General features: G+C 44.2%; 1 protein-coding gene across 2 annotated transcripts in view; it reads left to right on the forward strand.

Moving 5' to 3' along the window:
- Positions 1-26749, forward strand: part of PRKCH (protein kinase C eta) — a 118539-nt gene that overhangs the window by 15477 nt on the left and 76313 nt on the right. The window contains exon 2 of one of the 2 annotated variants that reach the window (XM_057416134.1): positions 13145-13208. In XM_057416134.1, the coding sequence (XP_057272117.1) occupies positions 13145-13208 (64 nt within the window). Of the gene's footprint in view, positions 1-13144; positions 13209-22208; positions 22325-26749 lie in introns of those variants that run through there. The other variant, XM_057416135.1, reaches the window with a different exon arrangement.

A 26749-nucleotide genomic window follows, 5' to 3' on the forward strand; every position in this document is an offset into this window, starting at 1 on the left:
TTGGGACTTCCCCTTCCCCACCCCATTAGTCCTTTTTTGTACTTACAACACAGGGTCCTTCACAAGGAGAACCTAATCTATGCACCTTTTTTAAAATGCTATTTTACAGAAATATTTTTATTGTACTCTTCCCCTTTCCCCTCACCAAAGGAACCCTAAACCGAAAACAACCCCCACAAACATTATACAAATAGGATATGATCTAACTTGGCAAAGCAAATGTTGGCAACGACATGTCTTTTCTGGGTGTTGTCAGCTGCATACTGGATCCCAATCTACATTCTTTTTGCTGCATGAAGACTTGACTGTGACTTCCAGCAATATACCTCATGGGATTAGAGCGGAGATGCAAGCGGTAACATCTGGACACCAGGAGCAAGCATCATACCTTCAGGAATGCTGGGAGAGTGCATGCCTTGGCACTCCTTTTTTTTTTCTTTTTTTTTTTTCTTCAGTACCTTTAGAAATATCTAATTGGTGGCCAGAAACTGCTGCTTCTTTCACGTGATGTTCTGGGATGTGTGCACCAGGGATGTTAAACAATCCCATAGGCTGCAGGCAGGGAATGGGAGAGGTGTTAGTGTGTGAGCTAAAGGACTTTTAACCTTCCTCTCCATCCTTTTCTGTCCCCCAAGAAGTTTCTGTCCTTGAGACATCACCCATATTTGATAGTTTGTTTTTCATCCTTCACTGTCAAATCTTCTGACAGATCATCTTGCAACATGGAGTGTGCGAGATGTAGTGGATTAATACTGGCTAGATATAAATGTTAATAGTTCCAGTGTTAAGGAAGAGCCAGGTGAGGAAGTGAGAGGAGGAAGAAAGTCATTGTGATGAATTCAAGATCTGGAAAGAATTGCCAAAGCATAGGTACTTAGGCTTCTCTGTGGTGTTATAGCCCATGCCAGGATCTGGGTTTCAGAAGTTGCTGGAATTAATCCCTAAGGATGATTAATGCAAAGGTTTTATGGGGGGATATCTGTGATGGGAATTGTAGTTCTAAAGACTGGCTTGCTACTGAGATATGTCATTTGAAATCTTATGTTTTGTCAGAAATATTGTTGATTTTTCATATTAAGTAATTGTGATATTGACAGGGGGGGTGGTGGTGTATGCCCCTCAAATACACTTAGTGGAAGGCTTTATAGTCACTGAGAAGAATAATGGGTTCTGGTGGTGTGGAGCAGTTGATTTTTCTTGCCATTGGACTGCTGGGCAGTCCAGGCACGCATTCATTGCTTTCACAGGTACTGCAGAGTCTTCCTTGCACTTTTTCCATGTGGTGTGCCTGCCACGTGATGTGCTGGATTGGGTTTGTGAAGACCATAAGTGGCATTTCTGGCTGTGCTTGTGCCATCTGCATACATTACTTTCCTTGTCTATAAAATTGATGGTGTAAGGTTTCCTCAGCACCCCAAAGGGATTTGTGGCTTTTGATTGAAAAGGTGGAGATGTGTATGATCTCATCTATGTAGCTCCTTCTGTACATTGCACTGCCTTTAGGAGAGATACAGCAATGCTGCTGTAGGAATATACCAGGGATACAACAAGGGGATAGCAGCCTGTGTGGGAAGTTTCCCTGGGTGAAGGCAAGTACTGTAGGCTTACCTGGCATGGAATTTCCCTTAGAATCCATGTTATGGGGTTCCACCTATCCCCAGTGTTGTGCTACAGCAACTCTGGAGGTTGGGCTGAGACAGTTGAGCAATGGTCAGGACAGAGAGCTGTTGAACCCTTATGCAGCACGCAAAATGTTTGCCCACCAAACAGCATAGCGCTGATTACTGCAAGGCCCTCTATTAAACACAGAGCTTTTCAACACTTGGTGTTGAAGGGAAGAAGGTAAGTGCCTGCCTCTGCAGAGTTTTTGGTTTGGATTTGCATCTCTGTATCGTGGGACCCCAGCTTCCTGCTGTCAAGCAGCAGGCATCAAGATGCTTATTACATCTCACTCAAGGAGTTTTAAGTTTACAGCACTCCATGAGTAGTGATCAAGCACTGTAAACAGCTGGACTTTTCCAACAGATTGCCTTTTGCTGTACCACCAGGACTTAACTTTTTAACTGTTATTGAGAAGATGGGGTTTGGCTCTTCAAAAGTGATTCTCTGACTTAAAATGGTTGGAGTAGCAGAAAGTTGTGACCTTTCCCCTTTCTACCTGGGGTGTTGAGAAATCTGATGGATTATATCTGGAGGACTAATGGATTTTAATGGTTCATGATCTCATCTGCTGCAGCCTGGTTTTATGAAGAAGGGAGAGCTATTGGACAAAAATGGAAAAGCAGCAGTACATCAAATGAATGTAGTAGGAAGATATTTTAGAACTAGTGACACAACTAATGGAGACTTGAATGAGAAGATTCTCACAAAAGTTTAAGGTTATGCTATAAAACGTATGAATAACGGGAAAATCAGTTTCCAGCACTGAATACTGGAAAACAGTGAAAATACGTAGATGGGCAAGTATGTGCTGGGGAGACAATTACAGAGGGGTTCTTTGCAGAGTATTGCAGCTGGTTTAGAGGTTCACAATTCCTTGGGCTGGATCTGGGAACAGGATATGGAGGGCGTTGTCTGACATTGTACAACCTGGTGGATTTCTGCTAACCTACCCAGTGCTCTCCTGCTGTAACTGTGTGGTGACTGTCCTTGGATATTCAACAGGAGTGCCTTGAACATAGAACTTCAGACCACAATACAGACTTTGCTGCTTTTAATGTAAAGTTGTGAATGATTCATAAGCCTGCCTGGATTTGTTAATGAGGTTAATTAAAACTGCAGGTGACTGCTGTGCCTAGGAAGAGTTCTCCTTAAGGCTGAGACCATCGTTAATTCTTTTCTGCTCAATTTCTTTGTTTCTCCTTCTATCTTTCTGCCTGGTGCTTGTTCTCTTCCTCCCTGGGCAAACCCCAGGTCTCTAGTGTGTGCTGGACGGTGTATGGGCTACCTGGGCTCACTCCCTTGCTAGTGCACTCACCTGCCCTTTCTTTGTCAGGGACATTGCATCACTGTTAAGCTCAGCTATGTCACTGTTTTTCATGGGGGAAACTCCACTCACTAACTCATTGCTATGGCCTTTGGAGTGTTTCCAAATGGGAAGTGCCACCAACTTGCCTGCTTGGCACCCGTCTTTATTAGTGAAAACTGCAAAACTGGCACAGCTTCCTGTTTGGGTTTGGTTTTTTTTGCCAGGTTAATTATGTGACAGAAAATATGTTTATTGGTCACCTCCAGAACCTGGAGATAGAAACCAGTGTTTCCTGCATTGTGTTCTCCATGAGAGACCTAAAACGTGAACTGTCAGAATCATCCCTTTACAACCCGTATGTCTGGAGTGTAATAGCTAAAGTGGTGTCCCAGGGCTCTATAACTGTTGAAAGATATTTCTTTTTTATTGGTAATAACCGATTGTTGAGGTTTATTGTCCTGTTGTTACAGCTTATTGAATGGAAATAGAAGATTTTTGTTTGCTTTGTTTTCCCAAGAGCAGAGACCCTGTCCCACTTTCAGCTGCTTTTGCCTGCAACTGCACATGCAGGTGTTTGCAGGCAAATCTCCATACATTGCATGTGCATAGCCAATAGCCTGATACCAGCTACTGAATGTGTGCATGGGTGTATTTGCTGTAATTAAGTATTCAAACAGCTGAAAATGAAGCCCTGAATTTGCCATCTTTTAATTTAGTGGTCCTGCATTGATCAGTATCTGTTAGGAAATTAATCTATTAATCTATGATTTCCTCCAATTTTATTTTAAAGAAATAAAATAAAGCTATTGGAAGAAGGCAAGAGTTGGGAGAGAAATCCAGTGATGGATGGGATGTGGTGATATTTAGTATAGTGTTACAAAGCAGGATGTGTGCTTAATAAATTGTGCTCAGCAGAACTGGAGCTGTTTGTCGTGTAGGTGGTGGGAAAGGCAGAATGCATCCTGCCCACACGATCTTGGTTTCACACGGGCTATGGTCACACAGCTCAGGGAAGGAGGTGGCACGAAGGTGTGAGAGGCCCTCTGGGAAGTGGGTCCTGCCACTGCTCTCTGCAGCTGACTGGGTTGCAGAGCTGCTCAGGAAGGCACAGAGCAGTCTTCGCTCTCTGCCTGTCATCTCCCCTGGCTGCCGCATACAGTCACTAGAGCAAGTGAAATGATGTTTGTCAGCCAGGTGGGAAAGCAGAGCAGAGTCGCCTGCAGCTTCATAGAATCATAGAATCAAATAGGTTGGAAAAGACCTTTAAGATCATGAAGTCCAACCGTTACCCCAGGAGTGTGAAGTCCACCACTAAACCATGGCACTGAGGGCCTCATCTACACATTTTTTGAAGATTTGGTGTCTCCTGGATTGAAGTTATTTCAGAGCAGGCCTTTTGCTGCCTTACTCCTATCTGTTCCCCAAGGCTTTGCCCAGAAGGGGAGACCTTGGCCTCCCAGGGCCCTGCATCCCAGTAGTGCTGCTCCACCGTCTGTCTATACAGGAGCAGTCTGTCAGCGGGGCTCACTGCAGGAGCTGTGTAGGACCGGAAGCCACGTGCTGCAGCGTGGCTGTGCCCCAGCAGTTGCAGAGCCGCCTGCGGTAAGCCTGGGCTGTGCACGCCATTTCTAACCATGCTGACAGCAGCGTGGGAGACCACCTTCCTCCCCTGCCCCACGGACCTGGCTGGGGAGGGGTGACAGCACACCTCCTTGTGGGTGACAACATGCCCCATTGAATCAAGAGGGGAAAAGCTCAGAGGCGGGAGTTTCAGCACCTGCGGTTATCCCCACATTAGTGTGTTTTGTACCTTCAGAAACTGGACCCTCACTGCTGGGCTCTCATCACCTTTCATGTTTACTTCTCAGCCTGTTCACCACCCTCATCATTTCAAGCTATCCTGTGTTTGTGCATGAAAGCCCTCCTTTGTTGAAGACTCCAGCATGTGCATGGGACTCTTGGGCTCTTCTGCCATTCCCTGTTTCATTATGAGTGTCACTTCAATTTCTGAAGGAACGAGTCTTGCTCAGTGGTGTTGGGGTTAATGCCTGGAGTCTGAGAAATTTCAGTACTGTGGCAGTAATGAACAGGTGATTGGATTTCTCCTTCTGCCACATAACTTGGGGTGGGGGGAGGGAAAGAGATCAGAAATCCCTCCAGAAGGAAGCTGTTGTTTTTCCTTAAATATATGAGAACAAAAATATACCAGTCTGAACTATTGTGTGTGTATATCTTTTTTTTTTTTTTTAGATTGATAACACTACCTTTATTTTTTAGATATATTAAAGACTAGCAACCCACAACTATTATTCATACCTCATTCACTGCTTTAGAGGTGGGATCTGTCATAACCAGTATAAGTTGGTGTAACCCCATTAGGAGCAGGCTTTGGCTCACACTTTTGAAAATGTAATTTTTTGGAAGATTTGAAACCTCCTTTTTTATCTGTATTTTATTTGTAGCCTTTCAGGCAGGTTTCCATAGGATTGCAGGTTTTCTTGGCAGGAATTTTCACAGAATAGATAAATCTCATTGCAGCCCTTGCTCTTCCTACCCAAGCAAAACCCCTGTTGAGGGGTGTAATCTCTTGCATGAAACTAAAATTGATTAAAGAGTCAAGGATTGGCTAAGAGTCATTAGTTGTGCATGATTGTTCATGGCTGGTGCACAGCTTATAATTATGCAGCTTGACTGAAAACAAAAGTAGTATGTTAAACAGCCGTCCTAGAACAAAAAATTAGAATGACAATATTAGAGTAATAGCTGGAATAACAGGTTATAGGAGTTGTGAGAGAGACTAACTTTCCACCCATTTGTGGGTTTACCTCCAGAGCGACAACCATATGGCAGTAATGGTTATTGGAAAGTGGGTTTGCTTTTTCCCCCCCCCTGAAACTTTGACAGTAACCATGGGTTACAGAAAGTGGAAGTTTTGAGTCTTCGTCCCCTACCAGGGGATGGACATGCTGACCTCCAGGGGACTAGGTTTCACCTCTAGGTCTAATCATGCGTCTGCTGAAGCTGGAAACAGGGAGCTGTGAGGGCTTCAACACTCCGAATTCAGCATGGTGTGTGCACTTACCACTTTGAGGCGGGACTGGCAGCCTTTGCAGGGCTGTGCCACCCTGTGCTCACTTTGTTTTGAGACCTGGCATCAAAATTAAATCTTGGTGGGAGCAGGGAGACGCTGCTGTTCAGCAGCATCGGATCCAAAGCTTGGGTGGGACAAGTGAGCTGGGGTTGCTGCCACTCACCAAATGATATCTCCTAGGTCTCCCCTGGCCAGAGCTTTCCATGGTTTGTTGAGAAACTTTCCACATCTGTGCTTGGTGCCTACGGTGGAAATTACTGCTCAAAGCACTTGCAGCCTTTGCAGGAATGAGAAGATGCCTCAGCACCCCATTTTATAGTTTTTAGGCACACAGATTTGAATTTTAGAGATTGCATGCAGTGTGTTTGTAGGAAAAGTACTTTAATCTGTTGGTCTGGAAATGCAAAATTGCCTTTGTATGAGAGAGCCCTAAGGATTTTCAGAAGTGCTTGTCTTGATAGACAGGTGTCTGTCAGCTTCAAAACATACAAGAAGGACTGATTTAGCCAGACACCATGTATTTGGCTGAGACAGTTGCTACTTTGACCTGTCCAACAAAAGCATGCTCAGGTGGAGGTGCTATCTTTAATTAAAGTACAGGAAGATCTGACATTCCATAAGCATGATCTGTTAGGAGCTTAAACAAGAAAAAATAAAAGAAATAACTAGAGGCATGTGAAAAATCAGCTTTAGCCTAACCCGGACTTTCAGCCCTTTCAACCGAACAGAGCCTTGGGAATTGCCTCCACAAATGACTGATTATATATGCAGTTCTGTTAATTAAATTTAAAAATTGTGTAGGAAGTCAGAAGATACAGCTACTTGTTTAATTAAGCTAATTAAGTCCCCAGGTAGCTTTTAGATTTGCTTTATTTGCTGCAAGTGTCTGGCTTGTTCTGTTTTTGAAGCCATGTCAACATTGACATGGCTTAGAAAAAAGGTTGCACTTCTAGGATGCTTACTAATTGTGCCTGTGGCAAGGGAAGGACGGAGCAGCAACGGGAGAAAGGATGTTCAGAGCTCCTGGGTAAATGCAGTTGACTTTTGTATCTGATCCAAAGACAATAAAAAGATTCCTGCTGATTTCAGTGCACTTCAGATCAGACTTCCCAGACTGGATTATTGATTGCAGGGAAGGGTGGAAAATTTGTTCTGAATTTGTGTTTGGAAGAATTAATGCTCATGCCAGATGCAGTGTTGGAGATCTCTATTTATCCTGGAGGCCCTCCTTGTCTCCATTTTGGTGAACAAGTGACTTGCAAGAAGGCAGCCACCCTTCAGATCTGCCTCTTCCCATCCGCAGCAGGTTTTTAACCTGCCAGGTGCTCTCAGAGGCTGACTGACTATACCTGCTCTTCAAGTTCAGTGGATGCTTCAGCTGGGTGTTGATATGTTGCCTGAGAGACTACCCTCCTTCTGAATTTGTTTTCTAAACCTCTTCCATTGATGAATCATGCACGACCAGTTATTATATGTGTGAAGGCATATGATTAAGGAGCCCTGGTCTCCCTGTGTCTGTTCCCTTGTTTGTTCCCGAACTAGCTCTTTTTTTGTAATGAGGAGAAGGGGAGCAATTAATGCCTGCCTAGCTGTCGGGAACGATGTTGGTACAGTCCCTTCCTGGAGAAGGTGTGTGAGACGGTTGACTGGGGCCCCTCCTTGTGGGAAACCAATCCCTTGCAGCTCCCTTTGAAGTCACACGGAGCTGCGCAGTCTCGGCAAGTTCAGGCATGGGGCACTGTGTGAGTGGTTTGAATTAGGAGTGGAGTCCTTGGTCCTGTGTTCAGCCTCACTGCCAAGATGTTGCGTCTCACAATGGAACCATAATGAAACCATGGCTGAACTCATGAGTCCTTACCTGCTTGTTTCCAGCTCGCTTGCCAAAATCCTCCACTGCTTGTGTTCTCTTGGGTACGGCTGTGAAGTTCAACAGAAGTTAAAGTGTATGTTTAGCTCTGGGCCAAAATCCTGTGTTGCTCTTCACAGATAGATACAACTGAGCTCCAACAGTTGATCTTATCCACTCTTTATGCTATGGAGGAGCATGCTGTCTTCCATTTCCTTGAACTGGAAGCGGGCAGTGAGTAAAGGCTTTTCTACATTGATAAGCACACTTCCCAGTTAACTAAAACTTGGCCAGTTGCCTCTAAAACAGCCAGAAAGTGGATGGTTTTATTCCCAGTTATTCTCTGGGGGCCCAGGCTGAGGATGAAAGCACTGGAGAGAGGGGAGGGTGATTACTGTTTACAGCTGTGTGCACCAGTGGTGTGCTGCTGCATGCCACCAATTTAGTTTGATTTATTTGGAGACTGGTGTACCTCGTGATATTCGCAATATCATGCATGCATAAATATTCAGGCTTCTCCTTTGCTTCTCCCAGTACAACAGGACTTTACCATTGCAGTATAACTCCTGCTCTGATATTAAACCTTCCAGGCTGAATTCTGTGATTCTCCAAAAGTTATCCTGTGCCAAATAGATCTTCGCATTAGAAAACTTTTCCCTGTAGTTATTACTCTTTGAATATTGTTGTCAAATACATAGTGATGGTTGTATTCCTGTATCACTTATCTCCTATGTTATGATATAGGAGCTCCTCATTAGCATAGCATCATCTGTGTTGTCTTCAGGCTGCTGAGTTTCTCAGCCTCTTGTGCTTTCTTTGAGAAAGAAGATCAGCATCAGCTGCAATGTTGACTTAAACCAATTGCATGGTCTGCTTTAGACTAGTAATTCCATCAAGAATAATACTGTGGCCCCTGCTTCACTGTAAAAATACATTTTTTATCTTTGTGCAGCCAAGGTCAATGCTTTTCAAGAAAGAAAAGTAAGTAACAAAACTTGGTGTATGTGTGGTACTGGTGTTACGCCCTCAATGCTGTTGTGAGGCTGGATCGTGGGGGTGTTTGCTGATGCTGGGAGGTACTGACATTGCCAGATCCCCGCCAGCACACTGTCAGGGCTTGGGCTGCCAGCCAGCCCTAGATAGAGTAATGCCTTCATGGCTGGAGGGCCAGTCCTTTGACAGCTGCTTCCTTTTGAGGTACTTGAGTCCTATTAAATAACAGCATAGTGAGATGTCCTCTCAGTCTGTGAAAACAGTCCTATTAAATAACAGCATAGTGAGATGTCCTCTCAGTCTGTGAAAACAGGTGCTATTGATAAAGTTCTTTAATGACTGAAGAGGTTGAAGGAGGGCTTATGTTAGGAATTCCTCCTTTTGGAGAAGGAAGTAGGGTAGCACACTTACTTGTGAACATCTGTTTTCAGATGGTTATGGCATATTTTTATGTGCCCAGATGTGTCTGCAGTTGTTTACTCTGTTGGTAAAGCTATCTCAAAGCATTTGCTATTTCAGTAGCTGCACCACAAAGTGTGAAGGCAGTAATGAAGGTGTCAAGAAGGGAGAGGAACAGGAACCGTGTGATGCAATGATGGCTGAGGTTAGCCCTGGTACCTGGGCTTATCAAGCCACTTGTTGTGCATGCCAGCTCAGCATATGAGCATCCATCAGGCTGCACGTGCATCATGGGTTGTGGTCCAGTACATGTGAGGAGCTCACAGGAGGAGTTAATGATGCCAGCATGAGGTCTCTCCATGTTGTGTGGCTGTAGTATGGGGGCTCTGTGCGATGGTGAGAGGAAGCATGTGAGGTCAGGTAGGAGTTGCTGTCTGGGGGCTGCTCGATTGTCTGATCTTGGACAGGTGCATGGAGGAGGTCTGTGGTCAGATATTGTCCTTTTAGCTTTCTAGGTCAGAGATTATTTTCTGTTTCAGGTGCATTCCACGTATCTGGGAATTGACCTCAGGTGTTGTGTTGGCTGCTGCTTAGCTGGTCATATTTATCTTTAAAGGAGATCACAGCAGCTCCAAAATCCAGACTTTTACCAGTGGCCTATTAATTTTAATTGCTCATTTCATTGTTATCTTCTCTGTTGTTGTTGCTGTTGCTATCAGTTTAAGAGCAGAGAAACTCTTAAGACTGTCTGATTTCACCTCTTGTATAGATTTTACTATCTGTCCTGCATCCAGTGGGGAGCTGCTGTGCCAAAGTTTCAGCAGCTTTTGGCATACTGAGGCTTCAGTCCTCATTTCGGAGCATTTTAGCTGTATTTTTTCATTTTCATGTGCTTAGACAGGGCTGTGAGATCATCTTAAGTGTAGCTAGATCCTCTTTATCGAGTGCTCTTGAGCTGTGGTATACAGGGCTACTTAGTTGGTGTAGGGGATTTAACTGGCCTTTAATCTTGGAGTCCGGAGAGGAGAGAGATTGTTTTATAATTGTCATAAATCTCTTGCTATTACTTTCAAAATTGTTTTTTTTTCTGTTTTGTAAGACCATGCTACCCTTGGTAGAGGAATTCCATTTGCAGAGATGATGGAGAGCAAGGTGTGTCACAGAGTTTGGAACAATTTTTGCTTGTGCCCAGTGTCAAAGGTGGATGCTGCTTTTGTTGCATCTCCTGGTCCCAGCCCAGCTCTTTGTGTCTTGACAAGCCTTTGCTTCTAAGACTAAACAAGGAGTGCAGAACTTGCTCTGCTTTGCACCACAGACCATGTATGTCAGAAGAAGGGAAGAAAGATCCTCTTTGTGAATGCAAAAGTAGAAGTCTAATGTATATACATGGAGACTGGCAGAAAAATGATAAGCACTGAATTATTTTGGAAAACTAAGTAAGTAAGGATTTTCTCATAAAATCTGAATTCTTGATGTCCCATAAATCAGTGTGGGTGACTGTATATATTATACATATTAAATATTTTTGAAAGAATCATTTCTTTAAAAAGCTGCGTCTCTCCAGAGACTTGAAATTTAGGCAAAAATGATGCATGAGATCATTGGAGTTGAAGTGGGTTTTTTGGGGGGGAATGGAGACAGAATGCTGTCTCCATTAAACACAGCTTCCTAAAGCGCATGTAAGTAAGCAGCCCAAGCAAACACAAAAATTAATACTGAGTCAGAGCTACATATTTAATTTAAATTTTCCCTGTGAGATTGATTTTTTTTAATTTTTTTTTTTTTTTTAAAGAGGAGAATACAGTGTCCATAAAATCAGCATCTTGATAGGATATTCACAAACAGTTCTAGCTTCCCTGTTTTGTATCTCTTTGATAGAGGTGTGTCACTTCTGGATTGTAGCTGGAGTGGTGTGAACAGGATGTTCTCTCATCCTTTCCCTGAAATTGTTTGCTCTGTTCATCCTAGCAAGTTCTCAATGGTTTAAAAAGCAATTTCTGTACTTCTGCACCACACTGTAGGCTAGGGAAATGAACAGGGATGGTGTGTGCTGTCTGTCGCTTACCTCAGAATATTGTTTTCTCTCAGCTCATGTTAGTGAAGCTGCAGTTAGCATCCCCAGGAGTGAAGGTGCCAGCAGGAAGGGCTGCTATACCTTAACACAGAGGAGGCAGTTCAGCTTGGACGCCTTCTTCTGCCAATTACAGCTATGCAGGCACAATGTGTCCATTTGTAGCATAGCTGTCTGGCTCCTCCCTTAGATGTATAGAGTTCAGCTATCTCTTTTGACAGTATCTTAATGTTATTCCCTCAAAAGGACTGGTTGGTACACGGAAGGGTTTTACAGTCCATGCACAAATATTGTTTGGATTAGTGGCGGACCATATACCATTGCTGTGGGAGCTTATGCTTTAAGTTTATTTGAATGGTGTGATATGTATTAACACTGGAGAGGAATCAAAGTGTTGGCAGGATACGTTGTGTGTATGCCAAACACACACACACACACACACACACGTATACATATATACGCACTATATATATGATACCAAAGAAAAAAGGAGCCTGGGCTCATCTTACTTCCTTGCAGGGCAGGAAATAGTTTTCTATTTATTTATTTTTAATTTTAGTTATTATGATTTAAGACTACAGCAAGTCATAAATACATAAATACAGCAAGGTGTATTAAATTCTGGGCACTGCTATGATGAAACTCTGTACTGCTGACATAGGAGACTTGCTTCTGTTTCTGCCAGACTAAGGGAATGTGGCTGTACAAGAGCAGAGGGGGTTTGGATGGTCATGCTCAGTTGCTCTTCCAGAGAGCTCTATTTTCAGGATGTTTGTTCTGCACAGATTGTCAGTACCCACAAGGTGTGAAGCTTTTCTTTGTTCATTTTAAGCTTGCAGTTTGGGGGTGCATTGGAGGTGCCTTGTGTGGGTTTTTGTGTTGTTTTTTTTTTTTTTGTGGGTTTTTGTGTGTATGTGTGTGTGTTTGGCTTTGTTGTTGTTTTTGAGGGGGGTTTGAGTGAATTTTTCATGTGACAGCCTACATCAAACATCAAAAATCCTTAGCTGTGATTTTTGCTAAAAACTAGTTGGTGAACAGAGGAAAAAAGCCACAAACAAACAAACAACAACAACTAAAAACCAAAAACAATACAAAAAACCCAACCAGCCAAAGACCTTAATTGTGTAAAAATGTAACTAAAAATTAAAACATCTACTCACCAAAAAATACATACCTTCTTTCAAATACAGGTTGGCTGACACCAGGATTGAGTCTCTGATCCCTAAAGTTATGTTCTACATCTCTGTCTACTATAGACTAAATGACACCAAGTCCTTAGGTAACATCATGAACAGTTTCCTGTTTTCTATGGTTTAAGGCCAAAAGGTGATTTATGTAAGAAAGTGGTGTTTACCCCAGCACTGGTGGTATTTTGAGAGACTGAAACAATTTCAATGTGATAAGATATAGTAGGAAGGAAATATCCATATAATTCACCAAACAGGTATGCATGGATCTTTTTCAGAGAATTGCGTATGTTTAGTGTTACTCCCATTTCATTTATTTGGCAGATTGGAACACTATTAACCTTTGGTTTGTTTGTTTCTTCTTTAATCTCCATTTTCTCTAACAAAGTTGAGCTTGTTCAGCACTTTTAGGAAGAAGAAGGAATCAGGTTATGTTATGTTTTATGGAGCCCTGAATGTTGAACAATTAGAGCTATGGATGCTTGATTATTTTTTTTTAATCAACTGTTGGCCAGATTTATCATGCAAAATCCCAAGAACAGTCTTTTCCTTGAAAAACAATCTTCTAATGATTCCTTTACTTTTTCAGGTGGATTTGGAGCCTGAAGGCAAAGTGTTTGTTGTCATAACTCTTACAGGCAGCTTCACAGAAGGTAAGGGAATTATTCTGGCTTGTTTCCATTAAAAGTTGAATCCTGGTGTTTAGTCTTGCCATCAGTCACCAAGCAGTACAGAAGTGAATGGCATTCTTCATGCAGGCCATATGTTGTTGCATGCCGAAGACTTTCTGAGCATTAGGGAAAATCTGGAAAGGGCTCTTCTTAAGGGCTCACTGTGTGTGCCCACTGCTCTGCTGTTGCCCTTATCTCAGACCCAGGGAGCTGATTCATGCTTGATCTGGTTTATTTATCCGTTTGAAGGACAACTTGAGATTGTTTTTGTCACCTGTACTTTTCGCCTGGGTGCCCCTTGAAGGGCAAGCTACAGAGCATGTAGGGCATGTTTAAAATAGAACACATTCAAAACATCTGGATGATTTTTATCCCATAATGATTCTCATCTATTTCATGTGTATTTCTGTTTCCCAAATTCGCTTTGCACAGGAAACTTAGGAGGTCTTTAGTGTGGCAGCTGCTCTGGAAAAGTATCCAGGCAGATTTTTTTTCCCTGTAACTGTATTTTATAGTGTTATGTTTTCAATTTCCATGTTGTTTATTGTGGTACCAGCTATGAGTATGGATGTGACCTGTGCTGGAAGAACCCAGGAAATTTGGGATGGGGCATACAAAAGAACAATTTTCTTCAGACCTACACCATGGTTCTTACTTGTTTTAGCAGCAGTCTCAAACTGCATTCAATGGGAGCTGTTCTCTGTACAGACACCAAGAACTGAGGCAGGATCTGCTCTGTTGTCACCTGCATGCTGGGGGAGCTGAGTTTTTAATGTTTTTTCTTGTTCTGCCCATAAACTGATTGCTCAGCATGAAGGCTGTGCTGGGGGCTGCAGCATGAGGAGCCCACCCTGCCACACTGTGTCTTGGACACAAGGAGGGTGTGAACTGGAGGGAACTTCAAGGGTTGTGAGGGAACTCTGTTCCACTGCCTAGCAGTTCCCCTAGCTCATACCCTGGGCTAGGTGCCCAGGCCTGTCAATGCCTCTGCATTTGTTTTTTCAAATGCAGGTTTGAATGCTAGCTTGTACTTTACTTGGGTGCTGTTGGGGAGCTGTCTCACTCTTGTCTCCTTGGTGTGCTGGGGTAGCTGCTTGGTGGAGAGCTGCTGCAGCAGAGGAGCTGATGAAACTTGGTTTTCTTTGGGTGGTTCACATGGCAGGAGTACCCTGCTCCTGGCACAATGGCTGTGGCCTTTTAAAGCATTTGAGCTGACTACAGGAGTGATCAGCAGAGCTTCACCTGAGAGCACAGCAAGGATTTACAGGGAGATGGTGTTCTCCACAGCGGCATCCCAAGCCCCATGGCGTGCAAATGGTGGCAGGTTTAAAGACATCCTTCTGTGTGCAGCTGAGGCTGCTCTTACTCTGAGGGACTATGGGGAAGGCGTAATCCCACTTGCAGAAGGTCTGTTAGGAAGGAGACATGAACAGAATGCCTGATTTTGACTACTAGCGAAATATAGTCTTGGAGCAATGGGAAAGACGATGAGTATCACACCCTGGCACTGCAGCAGGAAGGAGAGGACCAGAATTACCTTTTCCAGTGAAGTTCACTTACCATGTAAAGCTGGACAGGCCACATGCTGTTTAGACATGTTGCTAACAAGGTCTGAAAGATGAGAGATGGAGAACTGAAGTGTTTGTACAGCTACTGCTTTCTGAGGAAAATGAGAAATATTGGAAAAAGTCTACTTCTCTTTCCTCTGCCTTTATTGAGGATGTGTGGACTTACAGAACAGGAAGATGAAAGACAGCTCCTGGGTTTTTTTGATTTGTTGTTTTTTGTGGTTTTTTTTCTTTTTACTAGTTAGTCCCATGTGTGCTTACAGTTAGAATTTCCAAGAATAGACATAATCCAGTTCAAGCCTGATAGCAGATACTGACTTCTCCCAGCTGTTAGTGAAGGCATCCATCAGGGAGGGGTTTCCTTCTGAAAAAAAGGTGAGGTCTCTTTCACAACATCTTGTTTTATTAGATTTTTCTCCCTTTCTTTTGCTGGAAATATGGAGCCTCAGAATTGTATTTGAAATCTGAGGTTTTTTGGAAAAAGTCTGAGAATAACTTGCAACTTGAAAGCACGAAAACTGGCTTTCCACTTGCGTGCCCTAATCTGGAGGGTAGCTGCTACCACATCCTCTCTGCTTATGGCTAACATGCAGAGGACACATAAAGGCTGTGTGTGTCTATGAGTACACAGAGAACCTAATGATTAGTTTGCATTAGACTCTATCAGTGTAGCATATAGACCCACATGGAATTTCAATCAATATGATGTTTAGGATTTTGGTATGAATGGTTGTGTGACTCTAGTGTGTTTCTTGCTCTGAAAAGGATCAAGCAATGGTCATGTGCTGGGAAAAAAAGCCAATGCAAGACTGAGATGTTATGTCCACCTGAGATTGTATTATTTTGTTGTCTTAGAACGCTTATCCAAAGTAGGCAGTCCTAGTGGTTTTGGCAGCTTGTCCGTTATTTAGCTTCAGGACGAGTGGGATTTTTTGTTGTTTTGTTTGTTTGGGTTTCTTTTGATTAAAGGTTCTTCTGACCAAAAGTTTGATTTGGTTGCGCTTACCTATGGCAGTGATGAGGGAGAAGGGTGGCACTCCTCTGAGTGGCACCGTGTGTCCGACAGAAGCATTCCTGTACTGTCAAGATGAGGGCGATATAGAAAATGTACAGCTGGAAGGAGGTTGTCTTTTGAAGGTTCCCATGTGGCTCTTCTGTCCATAAGTGTTAACCTGCTGTTTGAGGCAAGGAAATACGCCTGTTTCACATGTTAAAAATACATGTAACTTTTCAGGAAGAGAAAGGAATGGAGCAATAGGAAGTGAGGGACGTCTAGTGAAATTATCCTTGCCTGTCTTTATTTGCTGAATGTGTTTGTTGCTGTACTTAGCTGTATCTGATTATATTAACTCCCCTCATTCAGCTGGTGTTTCCTGTGTAAAGTGACCAGTGCAAAAGTAAAATGAAAATCCCTTTACCTTGGGAGGAGATTACCTCTGAGCATGACTGTGTGATTTGGAATCAAGAGCCTTGCAATGAGTGTGGGTGAGCTACTCCTGTTGTTGGTGCTTCTGGACACCTGTGAGAAGTTAGTAGAGGCACCGAAGAGAAGGCAATCATGCATGGGTCAGGGTGTTTCACTGAGGCGAGGTGAGACTTGACACCAAGAGGCCCAACGTATGTGTCTGAAAGATGGCACAAACCTCTCTCCTTTGCAACACTGGAGTTCCAGAGCAAGCTGAGCCCCTTCCAGCTTTGCCTGAAAGGTGTGTTGCTGTGCCCTTGGTTTGCCACCTCTGTTGCTATTTGTTCTTTAATTTTGAGCAAAGTTAATGAAATAAATAAAAAAATAATTGTTTGACTGAATCAATGAATGAAGCAAGCCTTGTAGAAATTAAAGTGCTTCTATTTTAGTGCTTCAAATTCTTGCAATTAGCCTTTTTTCTTTATTTTTCTTTTACATTGCCATTCAAAGTGATAATTCTGGCTTGAAGTTCAATTTTAATTTCATCATTGTGAGGTAAGTAGTGTTTTTTTTCTTTTCTTTCAGTGTCATGAAAGACAAAGACAAATTTGAGTTCTGGGCAAGAAATAGAACAGTGAGAATATTGAAAAGCTAAGTGACTGGGTAGAGCAGATATAGTACCCATTACTAAATATTTAATGTTGGTAGGCTTTGCAGCAGCAAGGAAGCCTGCACCTGCCTCTAGAGCAGGAGATGCTTCTTTGTTTTCCAACTGTCACATCGTGTGTTCGGGATGATTTGCTCTTAAGCACGAAGGCTCAGTCTTTTGCTACTGTTTTTCTTTGAATACATTTTTTCTAACATTAAATGGTGTATATCTAAAGAAATAGCAACTCAGGCAGGCATCAGTAAAGATTTTCAGCTTGAAAGTCTCAAATGGTGTACAGATGTTGTGCTGAGTAGGTCCTTGCTCTGTACTGTAATGTAGCTCCTCAGCCCTGCAAAACTTATATTTACAGATACATTATTAGGCTCTTTCACAAGAGGGAGAAAAAAGATGTTTACTGGTCCTCCGTAAACTGCAATCATGACTGTTTGCAGCCTAGTTTTTATAGTTAAGGAGATAACTATTGGAAACTAGGAGCAAGGAACAAAAAATGCCCTGGTCTCATCCCCTGCCTGGTTTGGCCACTCTTCTGTTTTGGGTCACTAGCCCAAGCAAAGTTCTAAGGCATGTGGTAGACACCATCCAGAGAACCTCCAGATCTAAATAGGCAATATCAGTGCAGGCTAGCATAAAGAAGGGTTTCTATCTTTGGCTCACAGTCTGAGAACATTGTGGTCTTCAGTGTCTAGCCCAAAGTCTAACGTGACAGAGAGAAGCAAGAGACATGGAGGGTTTTTTTTTCCTATAGCCCTGTATTTTTTTCCAATGCCTACACTTTTTCCAGTGCTTTACACATGTGCATGTCACACGTGCATGCTGCAGGCAAGGGATTTCCATATGCACTCCGTGTTGGTTCAACCCTGCATTTCCAGATGGAAATAGGTCAGAACAATGTTGAGTCCTGTGGAGAAAGTACAGCCTGGAGAAGACTGAGCCCTCGTGAAGACCAGGAGTGCTGTCCACAGATGCTGTGCATCTCTGGGTGGGAGGCAGGTGAACTTCAGTGGATCACTACCTTCACTGGAAGATGCCAATTGAGTTAAAAACTAAAAAGCAGTTCCAGAAGCTGACCTTGAAGCCCTGAGCAGGTATTGCTCTCCTGGAGGTCAGACCCTGCAGACCTGTACCCCAACAGAGGTCAAGTCAGTAGGGCAAGAGCAGCTGTATCCTTGTCATGAAGCCTGTGTGAGCTAAGCACAAGGATAGGAAAGCTTCTCCGCAACACTGACGATCTCAGGAGAGAATTTCAAAATCTGGAAGACCATGAAGAACCTCTTGGAGATCCTTTTCACAGGGAGGAGCCTTTGGGCATTCTGAGAAATGTCCTTTGAGCTATGAGTTGCCATTAGGAGAAGGGGCTGACAGCATCTTCCCAGGTGTCAATCGCCTTTTGCTTGCCATGTTCAGGCTGACAATGGCATGAGAAGGGGTCACTGCAATGAGAGACAGTGCAGTCTTGGAAGATAGACAAAGTGAATGAACTTGGGGGTAATGAATATAATAAATAATAATTGTTTTTTATGATGGGAGGATAGTGATTTTTACCTTTTAAAAAAGCGAAGCCTTCTAAAGTTACGTGGTGCATTTCACATTAAAGTATTGCAGAGAGAACCCAAATGTTTTTGTGCCCTTGCAGTCTTATATCTCACATTTGCCTCTCCTCTATTAAAAAAAAAAAAAAGAAATAAAGAAAAAACCAAGTTTGATAAACTCTGGATTTTTACAGGGGAAAAAAAAAAGATTTCAGTGGGGAAAACAAAGAAAGAAACAAAATTATTTATTCCTGATTGCTGAAAGATCTAGGCTGTGGAAAATGGTTTGCTCTGTGTTCTGGAGGGACTCTAATGCAGGACCAGGAGGTGAACAGTACCTCAGCCTACTGCATATCCACAAGACCACATTTTTTTCTTGGAAAATGGTTTGTTTGAGCTCCACAGCTCTTGCATTATGTCTCAGGCTGAGAGGCTTTTGGCAGTAATTCATGGCTTGCCAAGATCTGCTAACTGCTTAGGTATCCAGACGCTGTAAAAAAATGCAACAGACAGCAATATCAGGGTTAACTCTGCTTCCCCAATGGGCTGTGCTTTGTCTGGCCTCTGAAACTTAGATATAAATATGCAAGCTTGCAATCTGCTCTAGGATTTCAGTGTTCCTGGCTGTAATGAGGAACAGAGATTTTTGCTTTGTTTTAATGTGATTCCTGGAAGAAGTGATGGTGGTTCCCAGAGGAGCTTAAACCTATCTACTTAGCCTTGGACAACAGTGCCGTGCTTGTGCTGCAGTGAAGCAGGACGGCAAATGTGTGCTGGAGGGAGCAGAATGCTGCTCCAGTTTTCAATGCTGAAAGCCGCTGAAAATTGAGACAGTGATCCTGTGGCCAGGGATGATGACAGCAGCCCTGTCCCTGGGGGATGCTGTTTCATGGCCATCTCCCTCTGCACGCATTGTGGTCAAGGGCACTTGGATGATGCCCTGAACTGAGATGAAGGGGGGGTGCCCCATGTACCAGCACAGCTCATGGCTGCACCTAAATTTCCCTAGACCTTAATTTGCAAGGTACCTGACTGATGAAATAAATGAATGGCTGTCCAAAAGTTTGCCTAGGGTCACCCTGTACATCTATAGCAGAAACTCCAGGTCTGTCAGCTCTGGCTGCTGGAATAGACTCCTGTTTAGGTGGTACCATGACAGGCAAGGGTTTTCCTTGTGTCTGGGTATCTGGCAGCTCAGTCTGTCAGTCATCCCTGTCACATGGCTGCTGCATGGGGCAGTGCTGGACTTGGTGTGTGAGTAGATCTGCTGGGCATGTTGGTATGAAAGGATGTGTGAGGTAACAGGATCCTGTTAATTACCTCAATTTACCTGGAGGGTAGTTATGCATTGTTAGTGCTTGCAGGGCGAGGGGCAAGGTTCCTTCTGGCCCTGCAGACACAAGGGGGACCAGCAGCATCAGCCTGCGTTGCAGCCGGCTCCCACACCTCACTGGAGCAGGGCACTAACACTAACAGCCAAGCCGAATGGAGTTCTCAGCATTAGGCAAGCTGGCATGAAGCTGTACGAAGCACAGCTTGTCTTCTAGTGGTTCTTTGAGAGGCAAATGCTCATGCTCGCAATTTATATGCCCCTGATTTTGGTTGTTCCTGAGTGTGCCCGGCATTTCCTGCTCTTCAGTGCCAGCTGGTTTTTGTTTTCTGGAGTGCTTCCAGAAACTGCTCAGTTGCTTTCCAGAATGAGATGCTGAATCAAAATAGAGCTTTGAGTGAAGAGATCCTGATGTTGTTTTGTCAGGGCAACCTCCACCTTGGTGGAGGAGAGGGTGGGAGGGATGAGACCTCTCACTGTCCCTGTCTGCCTTCTGCTGTGTTTGGGAAAATCTACCTATTTGTTATCTTCTGGGATAAACCACATGAGATCTGTGTAGCTTTGAGGGCTGGGCTATGAACATCACCTGCACAGAGTAGGCTCCCACCTTGCTGGCTGTTGAACCTGGCAGTGCTGACGCTGCTGGTAGTTGCAGATACAGGAATTGAGGCCATTATGTAATTGGAGGGTAAATCTGTGTATCTTAAAAGGATGTTCTTTAGGCTGGCCTTGTGTGGGGCCAGTTCTGCACTGTCTGGACTGGGGAACTGAGCAAATCTGGAGCAGGGGTGTGGGCTGGTTTTGGGGCAGATCCGTCCTCTGGGTGAGCTCAGTGCTGGCTTGGGGTGCTGCAGCCAGGCAGGAGGGGAACCCCCGGTGGTGATGCAGAGGAGGGAGGAAGGCAGGAGGTCTGTCTGAGTGGGTGTCCCACTCTCTATGCCCTGTCCTTGTCATGGGACGAAGACAGTGAATGGTGGAAACACTGGGAAAACATACTTGGAGAAGAAGTAGAGCCATAAGGGTCTGGAAGAAGGATATAGAAGAAATATAAGGAGCTACAGAAGAAAGTAGGAGACTGGTCTGGGGAGTGGTGATGGGTCAGTATGGGCAGGTATTGTGAGGAAGAAGCTAAAAGAAGCTCAAAAGCTGGTGGAAGGGCAAGGCTGGACAAATGAAGCTCCTCTAGCAGCAGGGGACAAGGAAAGGTTGCAGCAGAATGCTGTGACCAGCAAAGCCTGTTTCTTGCTAGAACCTGGAACCAAGTTTTTAGTCCCAGAATCTCAGCTCTTTTCTGCCGTCTAGCTGTCAAACTTGTTGAGCAAGTGTGTCTGCCTGTAGCTAGTACAGCAGAGCATAGTCCTTTTCTGCAAAGGCTCCCCTGTTAGGGCTGTCCTCTCTCCCTGAAGCTGCGTGCCTGGGACCATAGTCACGCTTGTAAACCACAACCATGGAGGGGGAATTAAGCTCAGTGAATGAGCTTACTTCCAATGATAGTTTATTTTGTTTAGAAAGCTTAGGACATTGTCTTAAAACTATAAACCTTTTCATTTGAGGGTTAGCACTAATGTTATAAAATCAAACTCTCAAAAGTCAGGAAATGCTGAATTTTTGTCTAAAATTTGTCCTTCCTCTACAGTCACTATACAGAAGTGCAGATCACACTTGCAGATCAAAATAACAAAGGCTCAAAGATGTTTCCTCTCCAGCCTGCCCAGCTTGGAGTGCTTAAGTAGTGGGTGAGGAATCTGGGGGCTCAGTCTGGTCCCATGCATTTTTTTTCTTGCATTGACTCTGGTCCTGTGTTTCACTTGTGAATCGGAGGTAAGGCAAAAAAAGCAAGTCCTTCAGAGGGCTCCAGTGTTGCATCCATAAGGGTTGATGATGACTTGCACACAAGGGCCATCACACACCTTAGCTGTGGAGGTACCCTGTGTCCCATGTGGTGGGCATGCAGGGCTGAGTCCAACAGCAGATGTGGCTTTGGGCTGTGCTGTAAGGAGGAGCGTGGAGCTTGGATGCTAAGGACACGAACCTTACAAAAGGCACGATGAAGTCTGGCTGATTTTTTTCCCCCGGTTTGATTTCATCACACATCATACCATTGCAGCTATTTGTGGGGTGCATGTAAAAACAGATTTGGGAACTGATCTGACTGGAAAATGACTGTGTCGAAGGGGGTGCTGGAAGGAAGGCAGGGTGCTGTATGGGGGGAGGACTGCTTCAATCTGTGAGCTGTTGAGAGCTTCAAACCACAGGATGGCTTTCATCTGCTGTCCCTTGAGCCTAAACAAATTGCCTCCCTGTGCGTTCCTTCCCCATTGAGGGACTGGGAAAATGATGAAAAGTGCAGATTTTAGGTGTCTCTCACAAGCTGTTGGAGAAAGACTTTCCTCCTCCTCACCCACCTCTGCTTGTTCATTAATTGGTGGGGGAACCTGCAGGGAGGCAGTATATTTGCTTATTACTCCTGCTGTTATGGAAAGGGCCACCCATTTGCAAGAATAAAATTAGTGGATGGTGCTGGTGGCTGTTATGGAGCTGGTGAAACCAGTGGGGTCCTTCCCTCTCTCTACATGTAAAGAGATTCTGAGCCAAGGTAAGCAACACCCTTTGCATGTGGCACCCAGAAATATGTATTGTGGGGTGAAATCCTTGTTGGGGAGGAGATGGGGAAGAAAGATAGATCAGGTTTAGCCGTGTTAGCTGCATGGGAAGCTGTTGGGGACAGCTCAGCTGTGTTTTCTGAACATGCCATTCCTCCTGGCCTGCAGCCCTTGGGAAATCCCTCTGTGAAATAGTAATAATAATCTGCTGGCACTAGAAGGGGTGTGGTGTGTGGCAGAGCAGCAATGGTCTGTGCCATCTGCGGAAGTGTTTTAGGACAGGCTGCGCAGTGAAGCCAAGTGAGATTGCTAGCCTCAGTACTTGAGCAGTAAGCATTGCCTTGCTGCATTACCAAGGTAGGGACTGTCTGGATGAAAAGTGGTGCTGCTTTTTGACAGATATCTTCGTGATAGCAATATGCTTGGGATACAAAAGGCTGAATTTATTTTTCCTGACAGATGCTTTGCTGCAGCAGTGTCTTATTCAGCCCATGGTGTGTGGGAATCTGAGTGGGAGAGTGACATGGTAAACAACCTGCTTTTTAAGGCTGTTGCAATTAGAGAACTTATTACCAAGCTGTCACATGGAAATCTCAAGAGTACTGAGGATGGGCTGTGTATGTGGCTGGACCACTTGGGTTGGTGCAACTGCTGGGTGACCCATCAACCAGGAGAATCCAGGTGTTGCAGGGTTGTGATTCAGGGGCTGGTCATCCTCCCAGGTGAGTGCAAGGCCAGTGCACCTCAAGGGACTAGAGAAGGGCTGAGGCATTGCATGACACCAGTCGAGGCCCCAGCAGCAGAAAAAAGGAGAGTGTTTAACTTGTCCTACTTAATTAGCTCTCACAGTTAATATGTTCCTGACTAGATTCCACTTGTGCTTGGGGTTACAATTTACTTTCTTACCGAGAGGTGCAGTGCCCCTGGTGAGGAAAGCTTGACGTTTTGTGTTAGGGATGGCTGCTGTGTTGAGGAATGCAGTTGCCGTTTGTGGACTTGCTGCAAAACTTTGGGTCCCTCTGGACACAAGCTGCTTGATGCTTCTGTTTTAGCTGGCTTTCTGTTGATCCTGGGATTTTTGTGTGTTTTGTCCCGTGTTACACAAAGAATATTTTCATGGTCTTTCTCCTTTGGGACAGATGCTAAGCCCTTGTCTCTGGAAAATTGCACTGCCTAAACATAAAGGTGTGAATTTTAAGCTCATTTAGTTGAGTGTAAAACCCTGTGTGGATAATCTTGGTTTAATGCCAAAGTGGTCAATTTTAATTCTGAAGCTGACCACATAGCTCAAAAGAAGGCTATCCCCAGAGCATCTGCTTAAATACAGCTTTAAACTGCATCTGGTTAAAAATAGATATAACTTGGAACTCATGCATCCCTGTGTGGGTACGGCCTCCTAATGGCATGTTGTGATGCCTACTATGGAGCCACCTATGAGCATGCAAGTTTCTGATGGTTATGCTATGCATGAGCCCTGAGGTGTTGGGAGCAGGGGAGGGTTCAGGATCTTCTGCTGTTTGCCCAGCCTGCCAATTCTGCTTTTCTCAAGGATTTTGCACTAGTGCTGATAGCTTTGACTTACGAATGCTGTCACTCCCGTTAGTGCTGCTTCTTCTCTGTAGACAGCATACTTTGAAATCTAAAACTTATGGTGAAGAGGGCTTATGGTGCATGAATTAATCATGGGAAAGATCAAAGTTGCTATGTTAGTTTTATTTTCCTGTTTTTAATGAATAATGTATTTAAACAGTTTCCTTCCCTAATAAATCCCATCTCAACATTTTTCTCTGGATTTTAATAAGTGGGAAGGACTAACAGGAGGTTTTACAATGGAAATTCACTTGCCTAAGCACAAGGAAATAATAATGATTATAATTGGTGAGGGGAGGAGAGGAATCAGTTCGTTAAGGCTTTAATGAGCAGTGCAGTCAGAATTATGAGGTACTAGTATTATTTGCACATCTTAAAGTAAGAAGGAGGATTGTCCCCATCTTATGATAAAATTGAGACAGCAAGCAGATGTGCCATTCTACCTGCAGCTGAGCAGGGGAGGCGGCTATTACTGCCTGTTTCTCACTGTTTGTGTGGGTCAACTGAAAATGTTAATAATAGCGTTTTTTGCTTTGTGTTTTGTTGCCTGAAGACCTTAGTCCAGATCAGCGGGGCAGGAGTGGGTTATGGATCAGTTGCACGTGGAGTTATGTTGGCAGGTCTTAGATGGTAGAGAGGGGATTCCATTGTGAGGAGGGAGCAGTGGGACTGGGGTGTCTTTCTGCTGCTGGAAGACCATATTCAGCTACAGCCAGAGGGAAGCATGTACCTGTCATCTTGCTGGATAGGACCTAGCTAATTTATCTTGCTTTTCCAAACTGCATGGGTACCGCGTGTCTCTTGATAGGTGTTGGACAGATATGGGGTGACCTTCCACACACTGAGCCAGCCTGGGGCTCTGAAGGGCTTAGTTTGGTGTTCAGGTTTCTTCTGTGTCTCCCTCAAGTCCCTACTCCAATTTTAAATAAAATCCTTCTCTGCTGGCATCCTCTCTTAGTGCAAGCTGAGACAGTTCTCTGCTATTGTCACCACAGCCTGATCTCTCTTACAACCAGAAGTATCATGAGGTTACCATTGCCAAACAAATGCAAAGCCTGACAGAGACGGAATGATTAAATGGAGTGCAGGTAAAACCTGGGTTGCTTTTGGCAGAGAAACAAGCACAGGGTGAAAAACGGGGCTGTCCCCTTCCTTCTCTCACGGTTGTGTGGCTGTAAAGAGAAGAGAGAGGAGAGTGCAGGGAAGTGCCTGCACTTCCTTTGCACACATCATTGTTGGCAGCCAGCAGCATTTCTGCAGCCTGTGGCCTGGAAAAGTTCAAATGGGCTGGCATGCAACAATCTGTGTTTGAGAACCTGGTCTCTTATGGTGTGGAGTTGCTCATGTTGACTGAAATACTTTGTTATCCTCAGCATCCCGTTTGCTCATTCATTGTTACCCATCACAGAGTGAATGGAAAGGCTTTTCCATTCATGTTTTTCTGCCTTGCACAACCTGCTGCAGTGCCTTGCTTCATAGCTGTCAGTGTCCACGAGCAGACATGTATGAAAGCTTTTCCCAGAAATAACTTGTAAAAGCAGATGTGGAAAATAGTATTTTTGAGCTGGCCTGTGCATGTCTGAAAACCTGTGTGGCAATCATGATTAAAACTCTGTGCAAAATAACCTGTACTTCAAAACCGGTTGGTAGACTTGAAGTGGTAGCAGAATACTTGTTTTAAGAGTTTGTCAAGCCAACTTCTTCCTTCTCTCTCATGTTCTCACAGACCTTATGCAAACAGATAAAAAGCAGCTATTTTTTCTTCAGCCCTGGCACTGGGCTCTAGGCTGTGCTTTGCAGCCATCTCCCTTCCTGCACATGTGGATAGCTCCCAGCAGCCACATACTAATCACTCCAACTCAACAGAGCTGTCCTGCTGTCCTTGGCACTGCTACGTGCTAATGTAAGGGACTGTTAGTAAAGAAAACTGTACCCTCCAAAAAGTCCTGGACCCCAGTTCCACACCAGTAAGGTTAGCAGTGATGGATGGAGCAGAGCTGTAGCTGATAAACCTGGGAAACATGGAGACACGTCCTCTGAACTTTTCTGTTTCGCCTACTAGTGCCACTACAGCTTTGGCAATATTGTGTAATTGTAAAAAATAAGCCTGTGATGTGCTTTTGTAGCAATAGCTGAGCATTGTCATGCTCACTAATATTGTTGTGTCAACTTTGTTGATTGTGTTGTCACTGCTGCTGCACTGAAACATCATCATTCAGCCTCAGTACTCAAATGCTGCTAATCACTGAGAGCTGAGGGTGAGCTGAGATGAATTTATGCCCTAGGCCTGTCAGGAAAACAAGGAAGATGGACCTGGCCTACTTCAGCACTCAGACAGGAAACAGGGACCTTGTCTTGAGTGCAGAGATCTGTGTGATTTGATGCATGGATGATTACATATTTTTGCATTTCCAAGACTGCTGATAATGCTGTTTCATACTCACAAGTTGGGGAAAATCCTTATTTTTTGGATTGACAGCATCATTTTCAAGAAGGGGAAAATGGATGATCCAGGGAATTACAGACCAGTCAGTCTCACCTCTGTGCCTGGCAGAATCTAGGAGCAGATTCTCCTGGAAGGCATGCTAAGGCACATGGAAAACAACAAGGTGCTTGGTGACAGCCAGCATGGCTTCACTAAGGGAAAATCCTGCCTGACCAATTTGGTGGCCTTCTATGATGGGGCTACAGAACTGATGGACAGGGGTAGAGCAGTTGAAGTCATCTACCTGGACTTGTGCAAAGCATTCGACACTGTCCCACACAACATCCTTTTCTCTAAATCGGAGAGACATCAATTTGATGGATGGACCACTCGGTGGATAAAG

This window comes from Pezoporus wallicus, unplaced genomic scaffold (genome assembly GCF_028554395.1).
Source record: "Pezoporus wallicus isolate ANWC-B61680 ecotype Strahan unplaced genomic scaffold, APGP_CSIRO_Pwel_v1 scaffold_2146, whole genome shotgun sequence".
NCBI lineage: Eukaryota > Metazoa > Chordata > Aves > Psittaciformes > Psittacidae > Pezoporus > Pezoporus wallicus.